Source organism: Oncorhynchus kisutch, linkage group LG23 (genome assembly GCF_002021735.2).
Source record: "Oncorhynchus kisutch isolate 150728-3 linkage group LG23, Okis_V2, whole genome shotgun sequence".
In the NCBI taxonomy this organism is placed as follows: domain Eukaryota; kingdom Metazoa; phylum Chordata; class Actinopteri; order Salmoniformes; family Salmonidae; genus Oncorhynchus; species Oncorhynchus kisutch.
The window spans coordinates 35,782,030-35,801,145 of record NC_034196.2 but is presented as its reverse complement, the minus strand read 5'-3'; the positions used below and the strand labels follow the sequence as shown (position 1 = coordinate 35,801,145).

Genomic DNA, 19,116 nt, shown 5'->3' with positions numbered 1-19,116 from the left:
CCACAGAGAATGACTCACAAAGGCTTGCAGGCTAATAAAATAGTCAAAAGGCCCATAAGCCATCTCTTTCAGTTAGACCAGCCGGTGGTGACCAACTCCTGGCCATGAGACCACCTGGTACAAAAGAGAGAGAGCAATTCTGGTTATAAATAACTGAGGGACTTTTGATGTGTTGACTCTCCATATGAGTAAACCTCAAAGATTCCCCCATGAAGGGCAAATGGGGAAATACCAAAACATTGAGAGATGAAGACAACAGTTAGCCTACTGCAGCACATGATTGATGAGCTTCAGTGGACCATAAAAGACTTCACTAAGCATATTGTATTCCTCACTCCCTCCTTGCTGGACAGGAACGGCATTGTATTCACTGAAGCACTAAACAACAAGAAGGTGCTTAAGGCCATACTGTGACATCCCTCCTGGAAAAGTATGTGTACTGTACTATATGTGCCACTGGGGCTGCTTGCCTGGGTAACATCTTTTCATGATCACAGTGTAATAAAATAATCATGCCAAATTCACAATCCTATTTTTTGCCATGGACCGCTACCTCTCCAGCTGCACCCCCAATCTGTACCCAGGCCCCACATCCCCTCCCCTCAGCCCCCAGGTCCTTTCTTGTGGTCAGCGGCACACAGGCTGACTGAGGAAGGGTAGTGGGGCCAGGGGGGTGATTAGATCCTCAGGGGCGAACTTTCATGTTGGAGCCCATTCCCTGTTTTACTGAGCCTCCGGGGGCTGGTTGGAGCGGCGTCTGTGGCGGGACCACTCTCTTATGGTCTGGCTTGAATTTGAGAGAGCATGGAGACCCCATGTCATTAAAAAGGGCTGACATTGATACAAAGAAAAAAGACACGGGCTCTGTGCAAGGCAGCGAGAACAAACTCACTCTCAAAGCAACACCTCAATGAAAGGTGTCCTGATTTGGCTTAATGGTAGTGGAAAACCTCTCCCTACTCATCTCAAAGCGACAGTGGAGGCTGCTGAGGGGAGGACGGCTCATAATAATGTCTGGAACGGAGTAAATGGAAACCATGTGTTTTTTAAAATGTATTTGATACCATTCCACTGATTCCGCTCCAGCCATTACCATGAGCCCATCCTCCCCAATTAAGGTGCCGCCAACCTCCTGTGCAAAGTACAACACTTATGGGTGGATACCTGGTGGACACACACACACACACTTACTGCAAAACAGAAACACCAACAAAAGAATGGGAAGAATGCATGGGTCCTTTGTTGACGTTTTATAAGCAGCATCACATTAACACAATAACCTAGAGGTTCTTGCTCCCGGTTGGATGTGGAAGTTACAGCCTTGTTATTTCTTCCCAGGTTCCTGAAGGATTTAAAAGCTTTATGTGAAATGACAGCTTCGGGTAGCTGTTTTGGTAGCATTTTTCCCAATGTCCCCCAGCACAGTTTTCATTGTAAAACTCCACCTTTTCTCTTGACCTGTTTACCTCCATTTATAATTACTTCAGAACAGGAACAATTTATAGGTCTGAAGTTATTTCTTTGCAATGTCTTATGTTTGTGTTTTCTGCTCATTTCTTTGGCAGACAGTTACAGGCTCAATCTTCAGATAAAATAATAGAATTCCACCAACCTAGGCTAATCCCCATGTCAAGCAACAGGCTCCGAGGCCCGTATGACCCACCAAACCCCTTCCGATAAACAGTCTCTTCTGTAACTGAATCCCGTATTGCTGCACCAAAGTTGATATGACACATAGGCTTCCCTTGGATAAAGGTTGAATCAAGGTTGATCAATAGTTTAAAGGTGCTACTCTGAATTAAGACAGTATAAGGGAAAAGGACCAGAGGGTGTTGAATAAGGGAAATTCATGTCTTTGAAGACTGTCTGAAACATAATTACTTTATCATACCCTTGCCTCCATTATCTCAGCTTTTTTATGACTTAATTTGAGAATATTGACCCCAATGAAATACATAAACCATCAAGCTGTGGCATTAGACCCGAGACCCGTTCCTATTACAAACAGAGATTTGCAGGTTAGTTGTAAAGTGTCTGAAATACCATATTTGACTCATAGCCACTAAAGTCAGTTCATGAAAGGTCTCATTTGATGACAGTTAACACTGAATAGAACAACTTGAGGGTAACGTCTAAGATCACAGGTGCAATTTACAAGTGTACCACATGAATCCATAGTAATCAATAGGTCTCTTGAAAAATGTATTTTATTCCAGAGACTAATAAATGTTGAATAAACAGTGCAACATAATAACAAATATAAAACAAAGTTGTTTCTAAGATAGGGTATGGGAATTATACCACACTTGTTTCACTTCAACTGTGTAAAACAAAATGGATTCCACAGCGCCATGGGACCGATTTATAAGCTTTTATGTGTCTGTAGGATATGACATTTGTGAATCACTTGAACTGCTATTACATGCATTGGCACTTTTTCTGAACATTCCCTCTGGGATAGCCCAACAGAAATATGTCCAAAAGAGACCGGATGGAAAAGACTCTCAGATCCTCAGCTTTGGGTATCAGATCAATCATTTTAAAAGCAAAAGCCTCATGTCTTCTTGGATTTGGTGCAATTGGTCCCACTATCGTTCTAACAGTTGTTTCCCCTCCTCTCTTCCTTTCTCTGTCTCTCTGTAATTGTGTAGGTAGAATTACAACTATGTTTACCTGCACAAAGGGAATTCACAGGTGTCCTGTGTGAATTTAAGTATGCTCCCTCTAATTCTTTCTCTCTCCACCAGGACTACCTGGCATAATGACTCCTGGCTATCCCCAGTCCACCTGGTCGTGTTGCTGCTCTAGGGAACCCTGACCTGTTTGCCGGACGTGCTACCTTGTCCCGGGCCTGCTGTTTTCTACCTTCTCCTCCTCTCTACCGCAACTGCTGTCTCGACCTCTGAATGCTCGGCTATGAAAAGCCAACTGACATTTACTCCTGAGGTACTGACCTGTTGCACCCCCTACAACCACTCTGTGATTATTATTTGACCCTGCTGGTGATCTATGAACGTTTGAACATCTTGACTAACAATCTGGCCTTAAATGGCCATGTACTCTTATAATCTCCACCCAGCACAGCCAGAAGAGGACTGGCCACCCCTCAAAGCCTGGTTCCTCTCTAGGTTTCTTCCTACGTTCCTGCCTTTCTAGGGAGTTTTTCCTAGCCCCTGTGCTTCTCCATCTGCATTGCTTGCTGTTTGGGGTTTTAGGCTGGGTTTCTGTACAGCACTTTGTGGCATCTGCTGATGTAAAAAGGGCTTCATAAATACATTTGATTGATTGATTTTATTACTTGTCACGTTCTGACCTTTATTTCCTGTGTTTTGTATTTAGTTAGTATGGTCAGGGCGTGAGTTGGGTGGGCAGTCTATGTTTGATTTTCTATGATTTGGGGTTTTCTATGTTTCGGCCTAGTATGGTTCTCAATCAGAGGCAGGTGTCATTAGTTGTCTCTGATTGAGAATCATACTTAGGTAGCCTGGGTGTCACTGTGTGTTTGTGGGTGATTGTTCCTGTCTTTGTGTTTTGCACCAGATAGGACTGTTTAGGGTTTCACACGTTTCTTGTTTTGTTGTATCAGTTGTTCATGAGTAAGTTTACATATTAAAAGAACCATGGACACTTACCACGCCGCATATTGGTCCTCTGATCCTTTTCGCCTCACCTCTTCGGAAGAAGAGGAGGAAATCCCTTACATTACTTGCATGATCTGAAGGAAAATAACTCTCAGATAACTGAAAAGTCGGTTGGTTTACATTTCAGAAAACCACTCATCAAGTATACTCTCATCCAAAGGATTATTACTGTAATAATAACCACATATTTAAATTATAACAATATGTGCTCTGTTTGAAACCATTTTTCAACCAACACCATCACCCGTATTCATGAAGCTGTGCTGAAGAAACCCTTCAGAAGGCAACCTTTGGTTTTATGACCTTGTAACTTAACCCAGGCATTAGGAAACGTCATCCACAGCCTGTCTGTGGGGGACCATTATCTCAGTAAACTGTGCCTTTGGAACTGGATGGCAGCTATTAATAGTTTTTCACTGTTTGTCACTATTGAGACGTTCAGGGGAAACCCATCCCTACAGGCTCTTTACCTACCTACCTATGTGATCTGGTGTGTGTGTGTCTGTGTGTGGTGCAACAAGATAGCTACTGCAGGAGGAAGACAATAGGAACATCTGTATCAGCGATAATACAGGTCTATTTTGCAATATCACGCCAAATGAGATTCAACGATATGATATGACATGACATGAATAGGAAACCTTTACATCTTTTGGGAACCTTTTGGTGCTGTCTTTGTTTTGCCAATCCTCTTTGGGAAACACAAACACAGTTAATTGGCAGTAATATGACATCCAGGTGTGAAGGTGGATGTCCAATCCACTGTTGATGATCAATGAACACTGAAGTGGACATAGGGCTGGCTTGGAGAGGTGTGATTAACATGTGGTCAGCTTTAAGATCCTCTGATGAACAACACCGAGCCCGCTGGAGGAAGTTTATGGATGTCTGACGACTATAGAAAGGCCATTGAGGTCGGTCCACTAGCCACTTTGACCTGGTTGCCCCCCCATTTTAACTCGTTAGCCTGTTCTTCACTGTTGAACTATCTCTGGACGAGGCATTGCTTTGTGAGGTCTTGATTGGGCTTAATCGGTGCTTGAACATTGCACTAATGACCGGCTGGCTATTATTCGAGTCAAGCGCAGCCAAAGCCAGGTGCGGGTGAATCACACAATTGATTTAAAAATGAGTAGATGGTAGTTGAGCAGCATGACGGAGCACGGAATCTAATGTATATAACAATATGATTCTGTATCATGGTGAGTTTTGATGGAACTACAATGACCTCACTATTTATCCATGGCTTTGCTTGAACTTTGCGACTGCATCAGTCAAAGGAGGATGGATTTCCTACTCTGCTCTCTTTAAGGCTTCTTTTAAGAGGATGAACTGAGCTTTTTCGTAGTTAAAGTTTCTATGGGACAAAACAAAACAAACTCCCAACTAAAGGTTTTATGGTGGATTGATGGCTTTTACACAGTTCTGACAGAGGAAGAGGAACCTTGAACCAAACTTACCACAATCTACTGTGAGGTTACCTATCCAAACATCCAAAGAGTTTACCAACCCCCTCCACCCCTGCTGGACACGCACCTCGTTCCCCAAGAAAATATAAAACACTTTTGTTTTTTCTCCTTTTAAACTGGTTATCGAGTCAACCGGTAATTTGAGATGACTCAACTTTAGTGTTGTTCTCTGAAAAAAAAAGGATGTATGTCTTTTTAGGAAAATCTGCCAGCGATTAAGCCGGACAGCATGCCTCTTTGCTCTACCATCCATTTGGGCCCATAATTGACCATAAGTGGGTCCTTATGGGTGAGGGGTGTTGCGGGGCAGCTTGCCTGTCCATCTGGCTTTATTGTGGCTAGCAGCCCCAATACATTCCCAGGTCCAGCAGCCCGATCCAGGGGATTGGTGTCAGGGGAGATAGTTGTGTGTGGGGGGGGTTAAGAATGACAAACTGGCTTGGCTGATTAACCCAAATCTGCACCTGACAATAAAGGGCAAGAAAACCATTCATTAACCACAGGCCAGGGTGACTCAGGGGTGCGATTTCAACTGGGTCTCAGTTACTAGGGCATCCATTTCCAAAGGGGTGAGGGGGGATTTAAGAGGACAGACTCGTCTGAGTTGCCACTGGACCATCAGTTGCATTTACTCTGCAACCAAGAGGTGGTGCTGGCTTGCAATGATAACATATCAGTAGTGAGTTGATGGTGGAAGGAAAAGGCTTCTGGGGAGACACAGACAAGGAGGAGCACAATAACCTATTCTTCTGAACAAGGTTCACTATACCGCCCTTCTAGCCTTTAGCCCCCTTGTTGCCACACCACTCTAAAGTGTGGATCCACTTCAAGGTTTTAACAAATCAAATCATAGTTTATTGGTCGAGTACACAGATTTGCAGATGTTATCGCAGGTGCAGCGAAATGCTTTTTTGTAGCTCCAACAGTGCAGTAATTAATACCTAGCAATCCAAAATAAATACAAATTAAAACACAATACACACATAATACATTTAAAAAAGAAAGAAAGAGCAATGTCAGAGTCCGGAATATAATGTATAAGTATATGATGGTGTGTATAGACATTATGGACAGTATCATATATAGAAAAGGTGTGTACAGCAGTAGTTATACAGAATGAGCCTTGACTAGAATACAGTATATAGATATGAAATGGTTGAAACAGTATGTAAACATGGTTAAAGTGACCAGTGTTCAAGACTATATACATAGGGCAGCAGTTTCTAAAGTGCAGGGTAGAGTACCGGGTGGTAGCCGGGTAGTAACAGTGACTAATGTTCAGGGCAGGGTACTGGAGGCCGGATAGTGGTGACTGTTTAAAAAAAAAGTTGAGTGATGCGCCGGTGTGTCAATCTAGAAAACATAATAAAAAAATCCCCATCAACATCCGTCAGTTTAAGCTAGAGATATCTGAGATATCGTCTCAATCCACCGCATCAGCCTATGTCGCATTTCCTCATCTGTGGTGAAAGGTGGCAGAGCTATAGCCGTGTTAGTCAGACCATGAGACATCCTGAAAATTGGTCTGTAGTGTCCGAACAAACTAATATGACTCCACTGTAGAAAGGGGAGATTCTCACGAACACAATGGTGTTCTCTGTTTTGATCTACGACCCCCACAAGTATTCCACCCCCCAGCTTTGATGCACCTGTACTGTCTCCACCTTCTAGATGGTAGCGGGGAGAACAGGCTGTGGCTTGAGTGGCTGAGGTCCTTGATGATCTTCTTGGCCTTCCTGTGACACCGGGTGCTGTAGATTCCTGTGGGCTCCTGAGTGGCGCAGCCTGTCTAAGGCACTGCATCTCAGTGCAAGAGGCGTCACCACAGTACCTGGTTCGAATCCAGGCTGCATCACATTCGGCTGTGACTGGGAGTACTATAGGGTGGCGCGCAATTGGCCCAGTGTCATCTGGGTTTGGCTTGGGTAGGCCGTCACTGTAAATAATAGTTTATTCTTAACTGACTTGCCTAGTTAAATAAAGGTTAAACAAATAAAATACATTTTTAAAATCGTGGAGGGCAGGAACTGTGCTGGACTGACCAAGCTACCCTCTGGAGAGCTGTGCGCACGGTGCAATTGCCGTACCAGGCGGTGATACAGCCCCACAGGATGCTCTCAATGGTGCATCTAAAGATGTTTGTGAGCCTCTCAGAGGCCAAGCCAAATTTCTTCAGCCTCCTTAGGGACATGACGGATTGCTGCTAATAACCGAACCGGCCTCGAACCATAAAGACCAGGTAATAAACTCTTAACCCACTGGCCTGTTTGTTAGAGAAGAAAAGAGTTGCCTTCTCCATTAGCGGACATCTCAAGTTCATACAATCACAGGGGGAGATTGATTGATGAGCTCGATGGGGAGGCCCATGTCTGGTTTGTGGTGTGACTGGTCTGTGGTCAGGGTTCACCAGCCAGACAGAGAGGGAGGTGGGGGGGGTTAGTGTTAATCACTAAAAACTCTTGGCAAGCCGGAGTCCATCAAGACCAAGAGAAGAAGAGGACACAGCTGACCTAGTCTTGACATGAGCAGAAGAACATTGTAAACAATGTGTAGTCTTTTTGTAGTCTTATTGTTCCCCAGGGGTTTTGCTTGCTAGCTCACCTCCATTGGACAGGGCTTGGGCCCCTGGGGATGTTAGGAGGACTGTATTTAGCCTCTTTCTTACAGCACGGAGGGAATGTGGCAGTTACAATACAGTTCAGTTTCAATTAGCCTTTGTTTCCAGTAAAGATATCCTCTCAGCACAAGGATTCTATTGGATATTGAACATCGTCTTGAACAGTTTAGTGATACCCACTGCCAAGAGCAATATGAGATCAATTAGAAGTTTGTATCTTGGCTTGCCGCGAGTTGTAAATTTGGTCCCCCTCACCCCCTCCACTTTAAGTCTGCATGCAGACGCATGCTGCATAATTACACAAGATCCTTTGTTAAAATGATATACAAAGAAACAGCGTTTGATTAGTGATTTGGCTGGGGTTCTGAAGAGGGAAATTGATATAATTTGATTTATAGGGGGTTAATACCAAATTCTCGATTGTAACGCTAAACCTCATAGTATAATGGGGCAGATTGGATTGACATAAGTCTGACTGTCACTGAAAAACTTGATGCTGGTACCTTTAAAAATGTTATAGAAACTTTTCATGATACTGTAGTGACCCTCAGCGGGTAGGGTGTGCAAGCTGGCAGCATCAGTCATGAAAATTGTTTATTTTTATTTATTTGATTTTACCTTTAGTTAACCAGGTAGGCAAGTTGAGAACAAGTTCTCATTTACAATTGCGACCTGGCCAAGATAAAGCAAAGCAGTTCGACAGATACAACGACACAGAGTTACACATGGAGTAAAACAAAACATACAGTCAATAATACAGTATAAACAAGTCTATATACAATGTGAGCAAATGAGGTGAGAAGGGAGGTAAAGGCAAAAAAGGCCATGGTGGCAAAGTAAATACAATATAGCAAGTAAAACACTGGAATGGTAGTTTTGCAATGGAAGAATGTGCAAAGTAGAAATAAAAATAATGGGGTGCAAAGGAGCAAAATAAATAAATAAATAAAATACAGTTGGGAAAGAGGTAGTTGTTTGGGCTAAATTATAGGTGGGCTATGTACAGGTGCAGTAATCTGTGAGCTGCTCTGACAGTTGGTGCTTAAAGCTAGTGAGGGAGATAAGTGTTTCCAGTTTCAGAGATTTTTGTAGTTCGTTCCAGTCATTGGCAGCAGAGAACTGGAAGGAGAGGCGGCCAAAGAAAGAATTGGTTTTGGGGGTGACTAGAGAGATATACCTGCTGGAGCGTGTGCTACAGGTGGGAGATGCTATGGTGACCAGCGAGCTGAGATAAGGGGGGACTTTACCTTGCAGGGTCTTGTAGATGACATGGAGCCAGTGGGTTTGGCGATGAGTATGAAGCGAGGGCCAGCCAACGAGAGCGTACAGGTCGCAATGGTGGGTAGTATATGGGGCTTTGGTGACAAAACGGATTGCACTGTGATAGACTGCATCCAATTTGTTGAGTAGGGTATTGGAGGCTATTTTGTAAATGACATCGCCAAAGTCGAGGATTGGTAGGATGGTCAGTTTTACAAGGGTATGTTTGGCAGCATGAGTGAAGGATGCTTTGTTGCGAAATAGGAAGCCAATTCTAGATTTAACTTTCGATTGGAGATGTTTGATATGGGTCTGGAAGGAGAGTTTACAGTCTAACCAGACACCTAAGTATTTGTAGTTGTCCACGTATTCTAAGTCAGAGCCTTCCAGAGTAGTGATGTTGGACAGGCGGGTAGGTGCAGGTAGCGATCGGTTGAAGAGCATGCATTTAGTTTTACTTGTATTTAAGAGCAATTGGAGGCCACGGAAGGAGAGTTGTATGGCATTGAAGCTTGCCTGGAGGGTTGTTAACACAGTGTCCAAAGAAGGGCCGGAAGTATACAGAATGGTGTCGTCTGCGTAAGAGGTGGATCAGAGACTCACCAGCAGCAAGAGCGACCTCATTGATGTATACAGAGAAGAGAGTCGGTCCAAGAATTGAACCCTGTGGCACCCCCATAGAGACAGCCAGAGGTCCGGACAGCAGACCCTCCGATTTGACACACTGAACTCTATCAGAGAAGTAGTTGGTGAACCAGGCGAGGCAATCATTTGAGAAACCAAGGCTGTCGAGTCTGCCGATGAGGATGTGGTGATTGACAGAGTCGAAAGCCTTGGCCAGATCAATGAATACGGCTGCACAGTAATGTTTCTTATCGATGGCGGTTAAGATATCGTTTAGGACCTTGAGCGTGGCTGAGGTGCACCCATGACCAGCTCTGAAACCAGATTGCATAGCAGAGACGGTATGGTGAGATTCGAAATGGTCGGTAATCTGTTTGTTGACTTGGCTTTCGAAGACCTTAGAAAGGCATGGTAGGATAGATATAGGTCTGTAGCAGTTTGGGTCAAGAGTGTCCCCCCCTTTGAAGAGGGGGATGACCGCAGCTGCTTTCCAATCTTTGGGAATCTCAGACGACACGAAAGAGAGGTTGAACAGGCTAGTAATAGGGGTGGCAACAATTTCGGCAGATAATTTTAGAAAGAAAGGTCCAGATTGTCTAGCCCGGCTGATTTGTAGGGGTCCAGATTTTGCAGCTCTTTCAGAACATCAGCTGAATGGATTTGGGAGAAGGAGAAATGGGGAAGGCTTGGGCGAGTTGCTGTTGGGGGTGCAGTGCTGTTGACCGGGGCAGGAGTAGCCAGGTGGAAAGCATGGCCAGCTGTAGAAAAATGCTTATTGAAATTCTCAATTATGGTAGATTTATCAGTGGTGACAGTGTTTCCTATCTTCAGTGCAGTGGGCAGCTGGGAGGAGGTGTTCTTATTCTCCATGGACTTTACAGTGTCCCAGAACTTTTTTGAGTTAGTGTTGCAGGAAGCAAATTTCTGCTTGAAAAAGCTAGCCTTGGCTTTTCTAACTGCCTGTGTATAATGGTTTCTAGCTTCCCTGAACAGCTGCATATCACGGGGGCTGTTCGATGCTAATGCAGAACGCCATAGGATGTTTTTGTGTTGGTTAAGGGCAGTCAGGTCTGGGGAGAACCAGGGGCTATATCTGTCCCTGGTTCTAAATTTCTTGAATGGGGCATGTTTCTTTAAGATGGTTAGGAAGGCATTTAAAAAAAATATCCAGGCATCCTCTACTGACGGGATGAGATCAATATCCTTCCAGGATACCCCGGCCAGGTCGATTAGAAAGGCCTGCTCGCTGAAGTGTTTCAGGGAGCGTATGGGGTTGTCATGGTAATAGAAGAGTGCGTGTGTGCATGGGTGGGGGGTGGGGGGGTTCAAAATAGGTTTGTGGGGATATAACTATCTCTCTCTTGTGATTATCTCTCTGGGGAGATACCTCCCGCTGTACTGTGATTTATGGCTAGCTAGTTCAGGCTGGGTTTGTTGCGTTGTGCACCTCCCCTTTACAGTGTAACATTAAAACACCTGTTGGCATTAACTGTATTTCCCTCTCTGTCCATTTGTTATTTGAGCTAGTAAAGGTCTACCTCAGATCGGGAAACCCATAAATGCCACAATACCTTGGTGGAAATCTTGGTGGATGGTTCAGTGGAATGCTATTTGGTGTTTTTTGGGGGTACATTTTGTTCAAGGGCAGATCTGACCTCTGGGAAGATTTGTGGATAACCCTTATTGAACCATTCACTAATGTTTCCAGTTCCACTAAAGTTTCCAGTTCCACTAAAGTTTCCAGTTCCACTAAAGTTTCCAGTTCCACTAATGTTTCCAGTTCCACTAAAGTTTCCAGTTCCACTAATGTTTCCAGTTCCACTAAAGTTTCCAGTTCCACTAATGTTTCCAGTTCCACTAAAGTTTCCAGTTCCACTAAAGTTTCCTGAAAAGTGTCAATACCTGCACCCATGGTTGGGCAAAGATAGCCTGCATCAACATTAATCTTGTTACAAAATACTTAATAGACTACTGTAACGGATGTGGGCGAGGGGACGGTCTAAAGTTATACTGTTACACTACCACAAAAACAGAAAAAAAGTCACTTTGCATGTAACGATCTTGAGTTATTAAAACAAATCTCAATCAAAGTTGGCCATAAATGAAGATTAATAAACATGTTATGAATGACATATGTGACCAACCTATCAACCCCTAATGATTTACTCTGCGCCTAAAGACCACATTAGCTGAGTTTATGCCTATACCCCTAGTTAATGCCTATACCCCTAACACTAGGATCTTTCAGGTCAGAGTACTGAAAGGGATTTACAAGACAAGGCTTCTTGCACATGGGCATTGATGCAGCGGGAAACGGGTTAAATCACGTGAGCGCCTGTGTACTTGGCTTGCCACTGAGGCCCATAAAAAAGTGTAATTTGAAGAAAGAGAACAAAGAAATAAGCGAGTATAAAATCCCCCTATGAGACACATCTCCGTCATTCACTGACTCCACTTCATCCCGCTCACATCCTCCGCCCTCTCTATACCCAAGGTGTGCTCAAGCGCGGTCAAACTGCGAGTCCGCTCCGAATCAAAAGATGATGCCGTCTCTTTGGTTTTTCTGTAGCATCTTTGCGTTGCACCTCTTGCTCTGCATTCATTCTCTGCCAGTACCGGAGTGGAGAGCCAGCAACAGGTACAAAGCCGCGGCGGTGAGTGACGATATAAATGCAGATGATGTGGAATTATTTTACATTTTACAGAGCAAGAGCGTTTTATGAGTCGAAGTTATGGAGTATGTGGGTCCAGACTCACTGTGTGTGTGTGTGCGTGTGTTATCCGTTTGAGAGAGAAAGCGAGAGAGAGAGCTCAGAAGAAAGAGAGTAGCCTACCCACTGGGGGAAAAAATGGTTGAATCAACGTTGTTTCCATGTAATTTCAACAACAAAAATGCTATGTGATGACGTTGATGTGGAAAACTTATTTGGATTTGCACAAGGTCATTTTTTGACCAAACTTTTAACTTCATAATGTAAATCAAAACTAGACGTTGAAATGATTTATATGCACACAATGAGCGCCGTTTACTTGTGGAAGAGTGTTTGTTCTAAATCAGTAACTTTGTTCCGCAACAATTTACAGGTAGAGTGCCAGCAGAAAGTATTCATACCCCTTGACTTGTTCCACATTTTGTAGTGTTACAGCCTGAGTTCGAAATGAAAAAGTGAAAACATGTTTTAGAAATGTTTGCACATTTATTGAGAATGAAATACAGAAATATCTAATTGACATAAGTATTCACACCTCTGAGTCAATCATTTGTAGAAGCAGCTTTGGCAGCGATTACAGCTGTGAGTTTTTAAGTTTCTAAGAGCTTTCCACATCTGGATTGTGCAATATGTGTGCATTATTATTTTCAAAATTATTTAAACTCTGTTAAATTGGTTGTTGATCATTGCTAGGCAACCATTTACAAGTCTTGCCATCAGTGGAGATTTTAGCGTGTAAATTGTCGTGGGGCAAACCCAAAAATGTGGGATGGATGCCAGCAAAGCCATACCACAACACTAAACAATAACACCAGTTGCACTATAACGGTGACAAACGGTGCCCACAAACTGTTAGGGCCTACATAAAGCTGTCCCAACAGCAGAGTCCCAACAGCAGTCCCAACACCTTACCACTGCTACAGTTCATTCAGCCTCATTTACTGCCTTTCAAAAAACATAGCTGATATGGCTGACTTGCTTAATGTGGTTTCTAATGACAATTGAGATGTACAAGCTATGGTATAAGGGGACGACAAGCGGATAAGAGGCAATCCGTCATTTCGATTATGACATTAATGAACGAGAGACGACGGACGTAAGTAACAGTGAGTCAATATAACTATTTGTTCAGCACTTTTTAAACGTACAGCGACATAATTCAGAACATGGGTCGTTCTTACACATAAACAGACAATAAAATCTCTTAGAATATTCGATGATTACATTTCTCTAAAACAATTTATAGGCAAACAAGCATACACCGGCCACGAACGATGTGTTTACAATACCGCGTTGGTGAAAATAGACCAAATTATTAGGGTGAGGCACATGGGCTATTAACAGTTTACTACACAACATACACTTATATGTGTATACTGTAGTTTAAGAAAGTAATACTATCTGGCATCCTACATAATTTATGAAGCAGCATATCCATTTATGGACTCACGTTGTTGTGATGTGCTTGAACAGGAAAGTTGCGAGGCGGTCCATCTTGGGAAAATGTTGTAATCAAAGAGAAATATGCCGGATTTACAATTCTGAGTTGAGTGACCCGTTGAGTGACTTTTCCCAGTCTTAGCTCGTTTTCCCGAGTTCCCAGTTGTCGTGAACTCACAGTTAACCACTGATTCCTTCCCAAACCACTCATTGTTGGATTTGCGATTTCCAACTTGTTGTGTAATGTTTATGTCCAATGGCCGATTAGCACCAATACGTTTTATCTCTAATTTCTCTTCATATGAAAAATATTTGATTGTCGACTTGATTCATGGTGAGGACTGCTAGCTTGCTAGCTAAGATGTTGAAAGTATGATGTTGACATGATCAGTCCAATCAAAGCTACTGTACATATAACGTGATTTGATGTCATTCTGTGGCCAATGACCTTGAGCCTTCTTGGATGGGCACTTCTAATATAACTATGGCAGAACCCAAGGGGCAACATTTTTCGAGCTCTAACCTTAGAATTGGGAATGAGTACTGTCCTATGAGTGACAGAAAACTGAGCCAATCATTACAGAAAGCTGAGCCAAACAGGGGCAACACTCTGTATTGTCTGCTGGCTAGCCCCACCACCACAGAAATCACTGAGCTAGCTGCCTTACTCAAGAAAGCAAACAAGAGACCATGTTTGTATGCGGCTTTATCAACTCAATAACGTTTTTTTTTTTTTTTTTTTTTACATTGTTTGCAAACTGATATGTGACACATATTAATGCTAAAATAACAAGCAAAACAGGGAAGCCCCCACCCCCCATTTTTGATTTTGCATTGAATTTTTTTAACTAAAAGTGTGGGGCTCAAATGATGGGTTGCCACTGCTTGCCATAAGTTTTGAAGTAGATTTAAGTCAAACTGTAACTTGGCCAATCAGGAACATTCACTGTCTTGGCCTTGTGTTTTAGGTTATTGTCCTGCTGAAAGTTGAATTAATCTTCCAGTGTCTGGTGGAAAGCAGACTGAACTAGCTTTTCCTCTAGGATTTTGCCTGTGCTTAGCTGCATTCTGTAAAAAAAAAAAAAAGTATCCTGAAAAACTCCCAGTCCTGAACGATAACAAGCATACCCATAACATGATGCAGCCACCACTATGCTTGAAAATATGGAGAGTGGTACTCAGTAATGTGTTGTATTGGATTTGACCCAAACATAGCACTTTGTATTCAGGACAATAAGGGAATTGCTTTGCCACATTTTTTCCCAGTATTACTTTAATGCCTTGCTGCAAACAGGATGCATGTTTTGGAATATTTTTATTCTATACAGGCTTCCTTCTTTTCACTTTGTCAATTAGGTTAGTATTGTTGAGTAACTACCATGTTGTTGATCCATCCTCAGTTTTCTCCTATCACAGCCATTAAACTATGTAACTGTTTTAAAGTGTCACGTGTGCTCCCTCTCCGGCCTCTAGGTCACCAGGCTGCTCGTTATGGCACACACCTGTCACCATCGTTACGTGAATCAGCACATTATGACACTCACCTGGACTCCATCACCGCCTTGATTACCTGCCCTATATGTCACTCCCTTTGGTTCCTTGCCCAGGCGTCATTGTTATGTCTGTGCGTTGTTTGTGTTTTCTTGTTCTGTATTATGTTACGTTTATTTATTAAAACACTCACTCCCTGAACTTGCTTCCCGACTCCCAGCGCACACGTTACATAAAGTCACCATTGGTGAATCCCGAGCGGTTTCCTTCCTCTCCGACAACAGAGTTAGGAAAGACACCTTTATACACCATCCAAAGTGTAATTAATAACTTCACCATGCTCAAAGTGATATTCAATGTCTGGTTTTTTTTCTTCATTTTTTACCCATGTACCAATACGTGTCCTTCTTTGCGAGGCATTGGAATACCTCCCTGGTCTTTGTAATTGAATCTTTGTTGGAAATTCACTGCTCAACTGAGGGACCTTACAATTATCTGTATGTATGGGCTACATAGATGAGGCAGTCATTCAAAAATCATGTTAAACACTATTACTGCACACAGAGTCCATGTAACTTATTATGTGACTTGTGAACTTATTTTGGCTTGCCATAACAAAGAGGTGGAATACTTTTACATTTAAACAAATCTTTATTTAACTAGGCAAGTCAGTATAGAACAAATTATTTACAATGACGGCCAAACCTTAACGACGCGGGCCAATTGTGCGCTGCCCTATGGAAGTCCCAATCACGTCTGGTTGTGATACAGCACAGGATTGAACTAGGGTCTGTAATGACACCTCTAGCACTGAGATGCAGTGCCTTAGACATCTGCACCACTCGTGCCCTGGCTCAAGACATTTCGGCTTTTCATTTTTAATACATTTTCCCAATGCTTGAAAAACATCATTCAACTTTTACATTATGGGATATTGTGTGTAGGCCAGTGACAAAAAACATCTAGATTGAATACATTTTAAATGTAGGCTTAACACAACAAAATGTGGAAAAAGTCAAGGGGTGTGAATACTTTCTGAAGGCACTGTATGCATGATCAGTGGTTTTTACAATTTTTTTTATTATTGGCTGCATGTCAATCAACTGGTGTTGAAATAGCCTAATATGTTAAGCCCATGCTCTCTTGAAACATGGGTTTCAACTTAGGTTTTGTTTACATTTAAGTTATTTAGCATATGCTTTTATCCAGAGCAATTTACAGGAGCAATTAGGATCAGATTAAGTGCCTTGCTCAAGGGCACATAGATTTTTCACCTTGTCGGTTCAGGGATTCAAACCAGTGACTTTTTAATTACTGGCCAACGCTTTTAACTGTTAGCCTAATTGCCACCCCATTACCGCTAGATTTAGATATTCAGGAGAATGTGTAGTTTCTCTAAAAGGTGTGTGTGCCTATGTCTGTGTGGGAGGCTGAAGGTTACCAGAGTGAAATGTTGACAGAGCTTGTATGCCATTGTTGTAACGAGTGCACTGAGAGTCGGGACGCAAGTTCAGGGAGTGAGTGTTGTAAGAAATAAAAGAAACAATGAGCACGAAACACAACCAACGCCCCAACATGAAAACAGAGTCAATAACACCTGAGGAAAGAACCAAGGGGAGTGACAGATATAGGGAAGATAATCAAGGAGGTGATGGAATCCCGGTGAGTGTCATGAGACGCAGGAGCGCGGGATAATCAGCAGCCTGATTACCTAGAGGCCGGAGAGGGAGTATACGTGACAATTGTATGAATACTTAGGATGCAACCTATGATTTGTAAGACATTAACAGCCCTCAATCTTTCCAATTGGTGGACAGACATGACAAAGGAGAAACCCTACACACAACGCTTGCCTCTTGGATACACATTTCAGATTTGCGCTGGGCTCTGCACAGTTGGCGACAGCATCAAGTTGCTCTTTGCTGTGAGAGATCTAACATAAGGACTTGGATTTGTTTATATTGAAAGGGTGTGGGAGTGGTTTGGAATGCTTCAGACCATTCAGGTGAAAAATACTTATGTACTAGGGTCCGAACTGAAGTAAAAGTATCCATACACCGGATAGGTGCCGTGAAATGTGTTGTTTTACAGGATCAGCCATAGTAGTATGGTGCCACTGGAGAAAATTAGGTTTAAGTGACTTGCTCAAGGACACATCAGCAAATTCTTCACATTGACAGCTCAGGTATTCAAACAAGTGACCTTTTGGTTACTTGCCTAATGCTCTAACCACTAGGCTACCTGCCGCCCTAGATAGTGTGTGTCAGTGGTGCATGCAGTCAATTTGTTCCCTGCTGTTGACAAAGCACGAGAGAGGGAGATTATGCAGGCTGAGGCAAGTCATCTGGCATCTGGTGCAGGATAACAAACCCCTATGTCTGCTGACACAGGGAAAAGGGAAAGAACAAGATAGCTGCTGCGCTGAGAGAGCCGGTTCACCTCCGTCGGGTCTTCCATTGTGCGTTCTTCTCTATCACAACTTCCCTTTGTGCTGCCAAAAAAGGCACCCCCAAAAGCATCTGAGAGTGCAGTTGGTTGGAATCAAAGTGTCTGTCAATAGTATAGTCGGTAGGGATAGGGATACAGTTAAGTTGTTTTCATGCAAATATGACCAAATATGACGACATTTGCGTTCAAGTTTTCTTGCATACCATGCACATACACTTTACATACAAAAGTATGTGGACAGCCTTATTGGATTTGGCTATGTAAGCCACACCAGTTGCTGACAGGTGTATAAAATCAAGCACACAGCCATGCAATCTCCATAGAAAAAAACACTACTAAATGACACCAATAAGAAGAAGAGACTTGCTTGGGCCAAGAAACATGAGCAATGGACATGAGATCGGTGGAAATCTGTCCTTTGGTCTGATGAGTCCAAATCTGGGATTTTTGGTTCCAACCCCGCCATGTCTTTGTGAGATGTAGACTAGATGAACGGATAATCTCTGCATGTGTGGTTCCCACCGTGAAGCAGGGAGGAGGAGGTGTGATGGTGTGGGGTTGCTTTGCTGGTGACACTGTCAGTGATTTATTTAGAACTCGAGACACACTTAACCAGCATGGCTACCACAGCATTCCGCAGCGATACGCCATCCCATCTGGTTTTAGCTTAGAGGGACTGTCATTTGTTTTTCAACAGGACAATGACCCAACACACCTCCAGGCTGTGTAAGGGCCATTTGATCAAGAAGGAGAGTGATGGAGTGCTGCATCAGTTGATCTGGCCTCTACAATCACCCGACCTCAACCAAATTGAGATGGTTTGGGATCAGTTAGACCGCGGAGTGAAGGAAAAGCAGCCAACAAGTGCTCAGCGTATGTGGGAACTCCTTCAAGATTGTTGTAAAAGCATTCCAGGTGAAGCTAGTTGAGAGAATGCCAAGAGTGGGCAAAGCTGTCATCAAGGCAAAGGGTGGCTACTTTGAAGTATCTAAAATATAAATATATTTTGATTTGTTTAACTATTTTTTGGTTACGACATGATTCCATATGTGTTATTTCATAGTTTTGATGTCTTCACTATTATTCTACAATATAGAAAATGGTGAAGATAAAGAAAAAACATTGAATGAGTAGGTGGGTCTAAACTTTTGATTGGAACTGAATATATTTTAATATTTTACTCCCTTTTTGTTCTCGTCTCATTGCTGCAACTCCACAATGGGCTCAGGAGAGGTGAAGGTTGAGCCACGCGTCCTCCAAAACATGACCCGGTTCTTTATGCCCACCCACACCAATGTGCTGGAGGAAACACTGTTCAACTGATGACCAAAGTCAGCCTGCAGGCACCTGGCCCGCCAGAGTGCGATGAGCCAAGTAAAGCCCTCCCCCTGGCGGATGCCAGGAGAACGCTACTC

At 43.1% G+C, this 19,116-nt stretch overlaps 1 protein-coding gene across 1 annotated transcript in view; it reads left to right on the top strand.

Moving 5' to 3' along the window:
- Window positions 1-12,046: 12,046 nt before the first annotated feature.
- mmp11b (matrix metallopeptidase 11b) overlaps window positions 12,047-19,116 on the top strand; it is a 33,137-nt gene continuing 26,067 nt past the window's right edge. Inside the window, exon 1 of the mRNA XM_020458359.2 lies at window positions 12,047-12,265. Within this exon, the coding sequence (XP_020313948.1) occupies window positions 12,152-12,265 (114 nt within the window). The 5' untranslated portion in view covers window positions 12,047-12,151. The remainder of the gene's footprint in view (window positions 12,266-19,116) is intronic.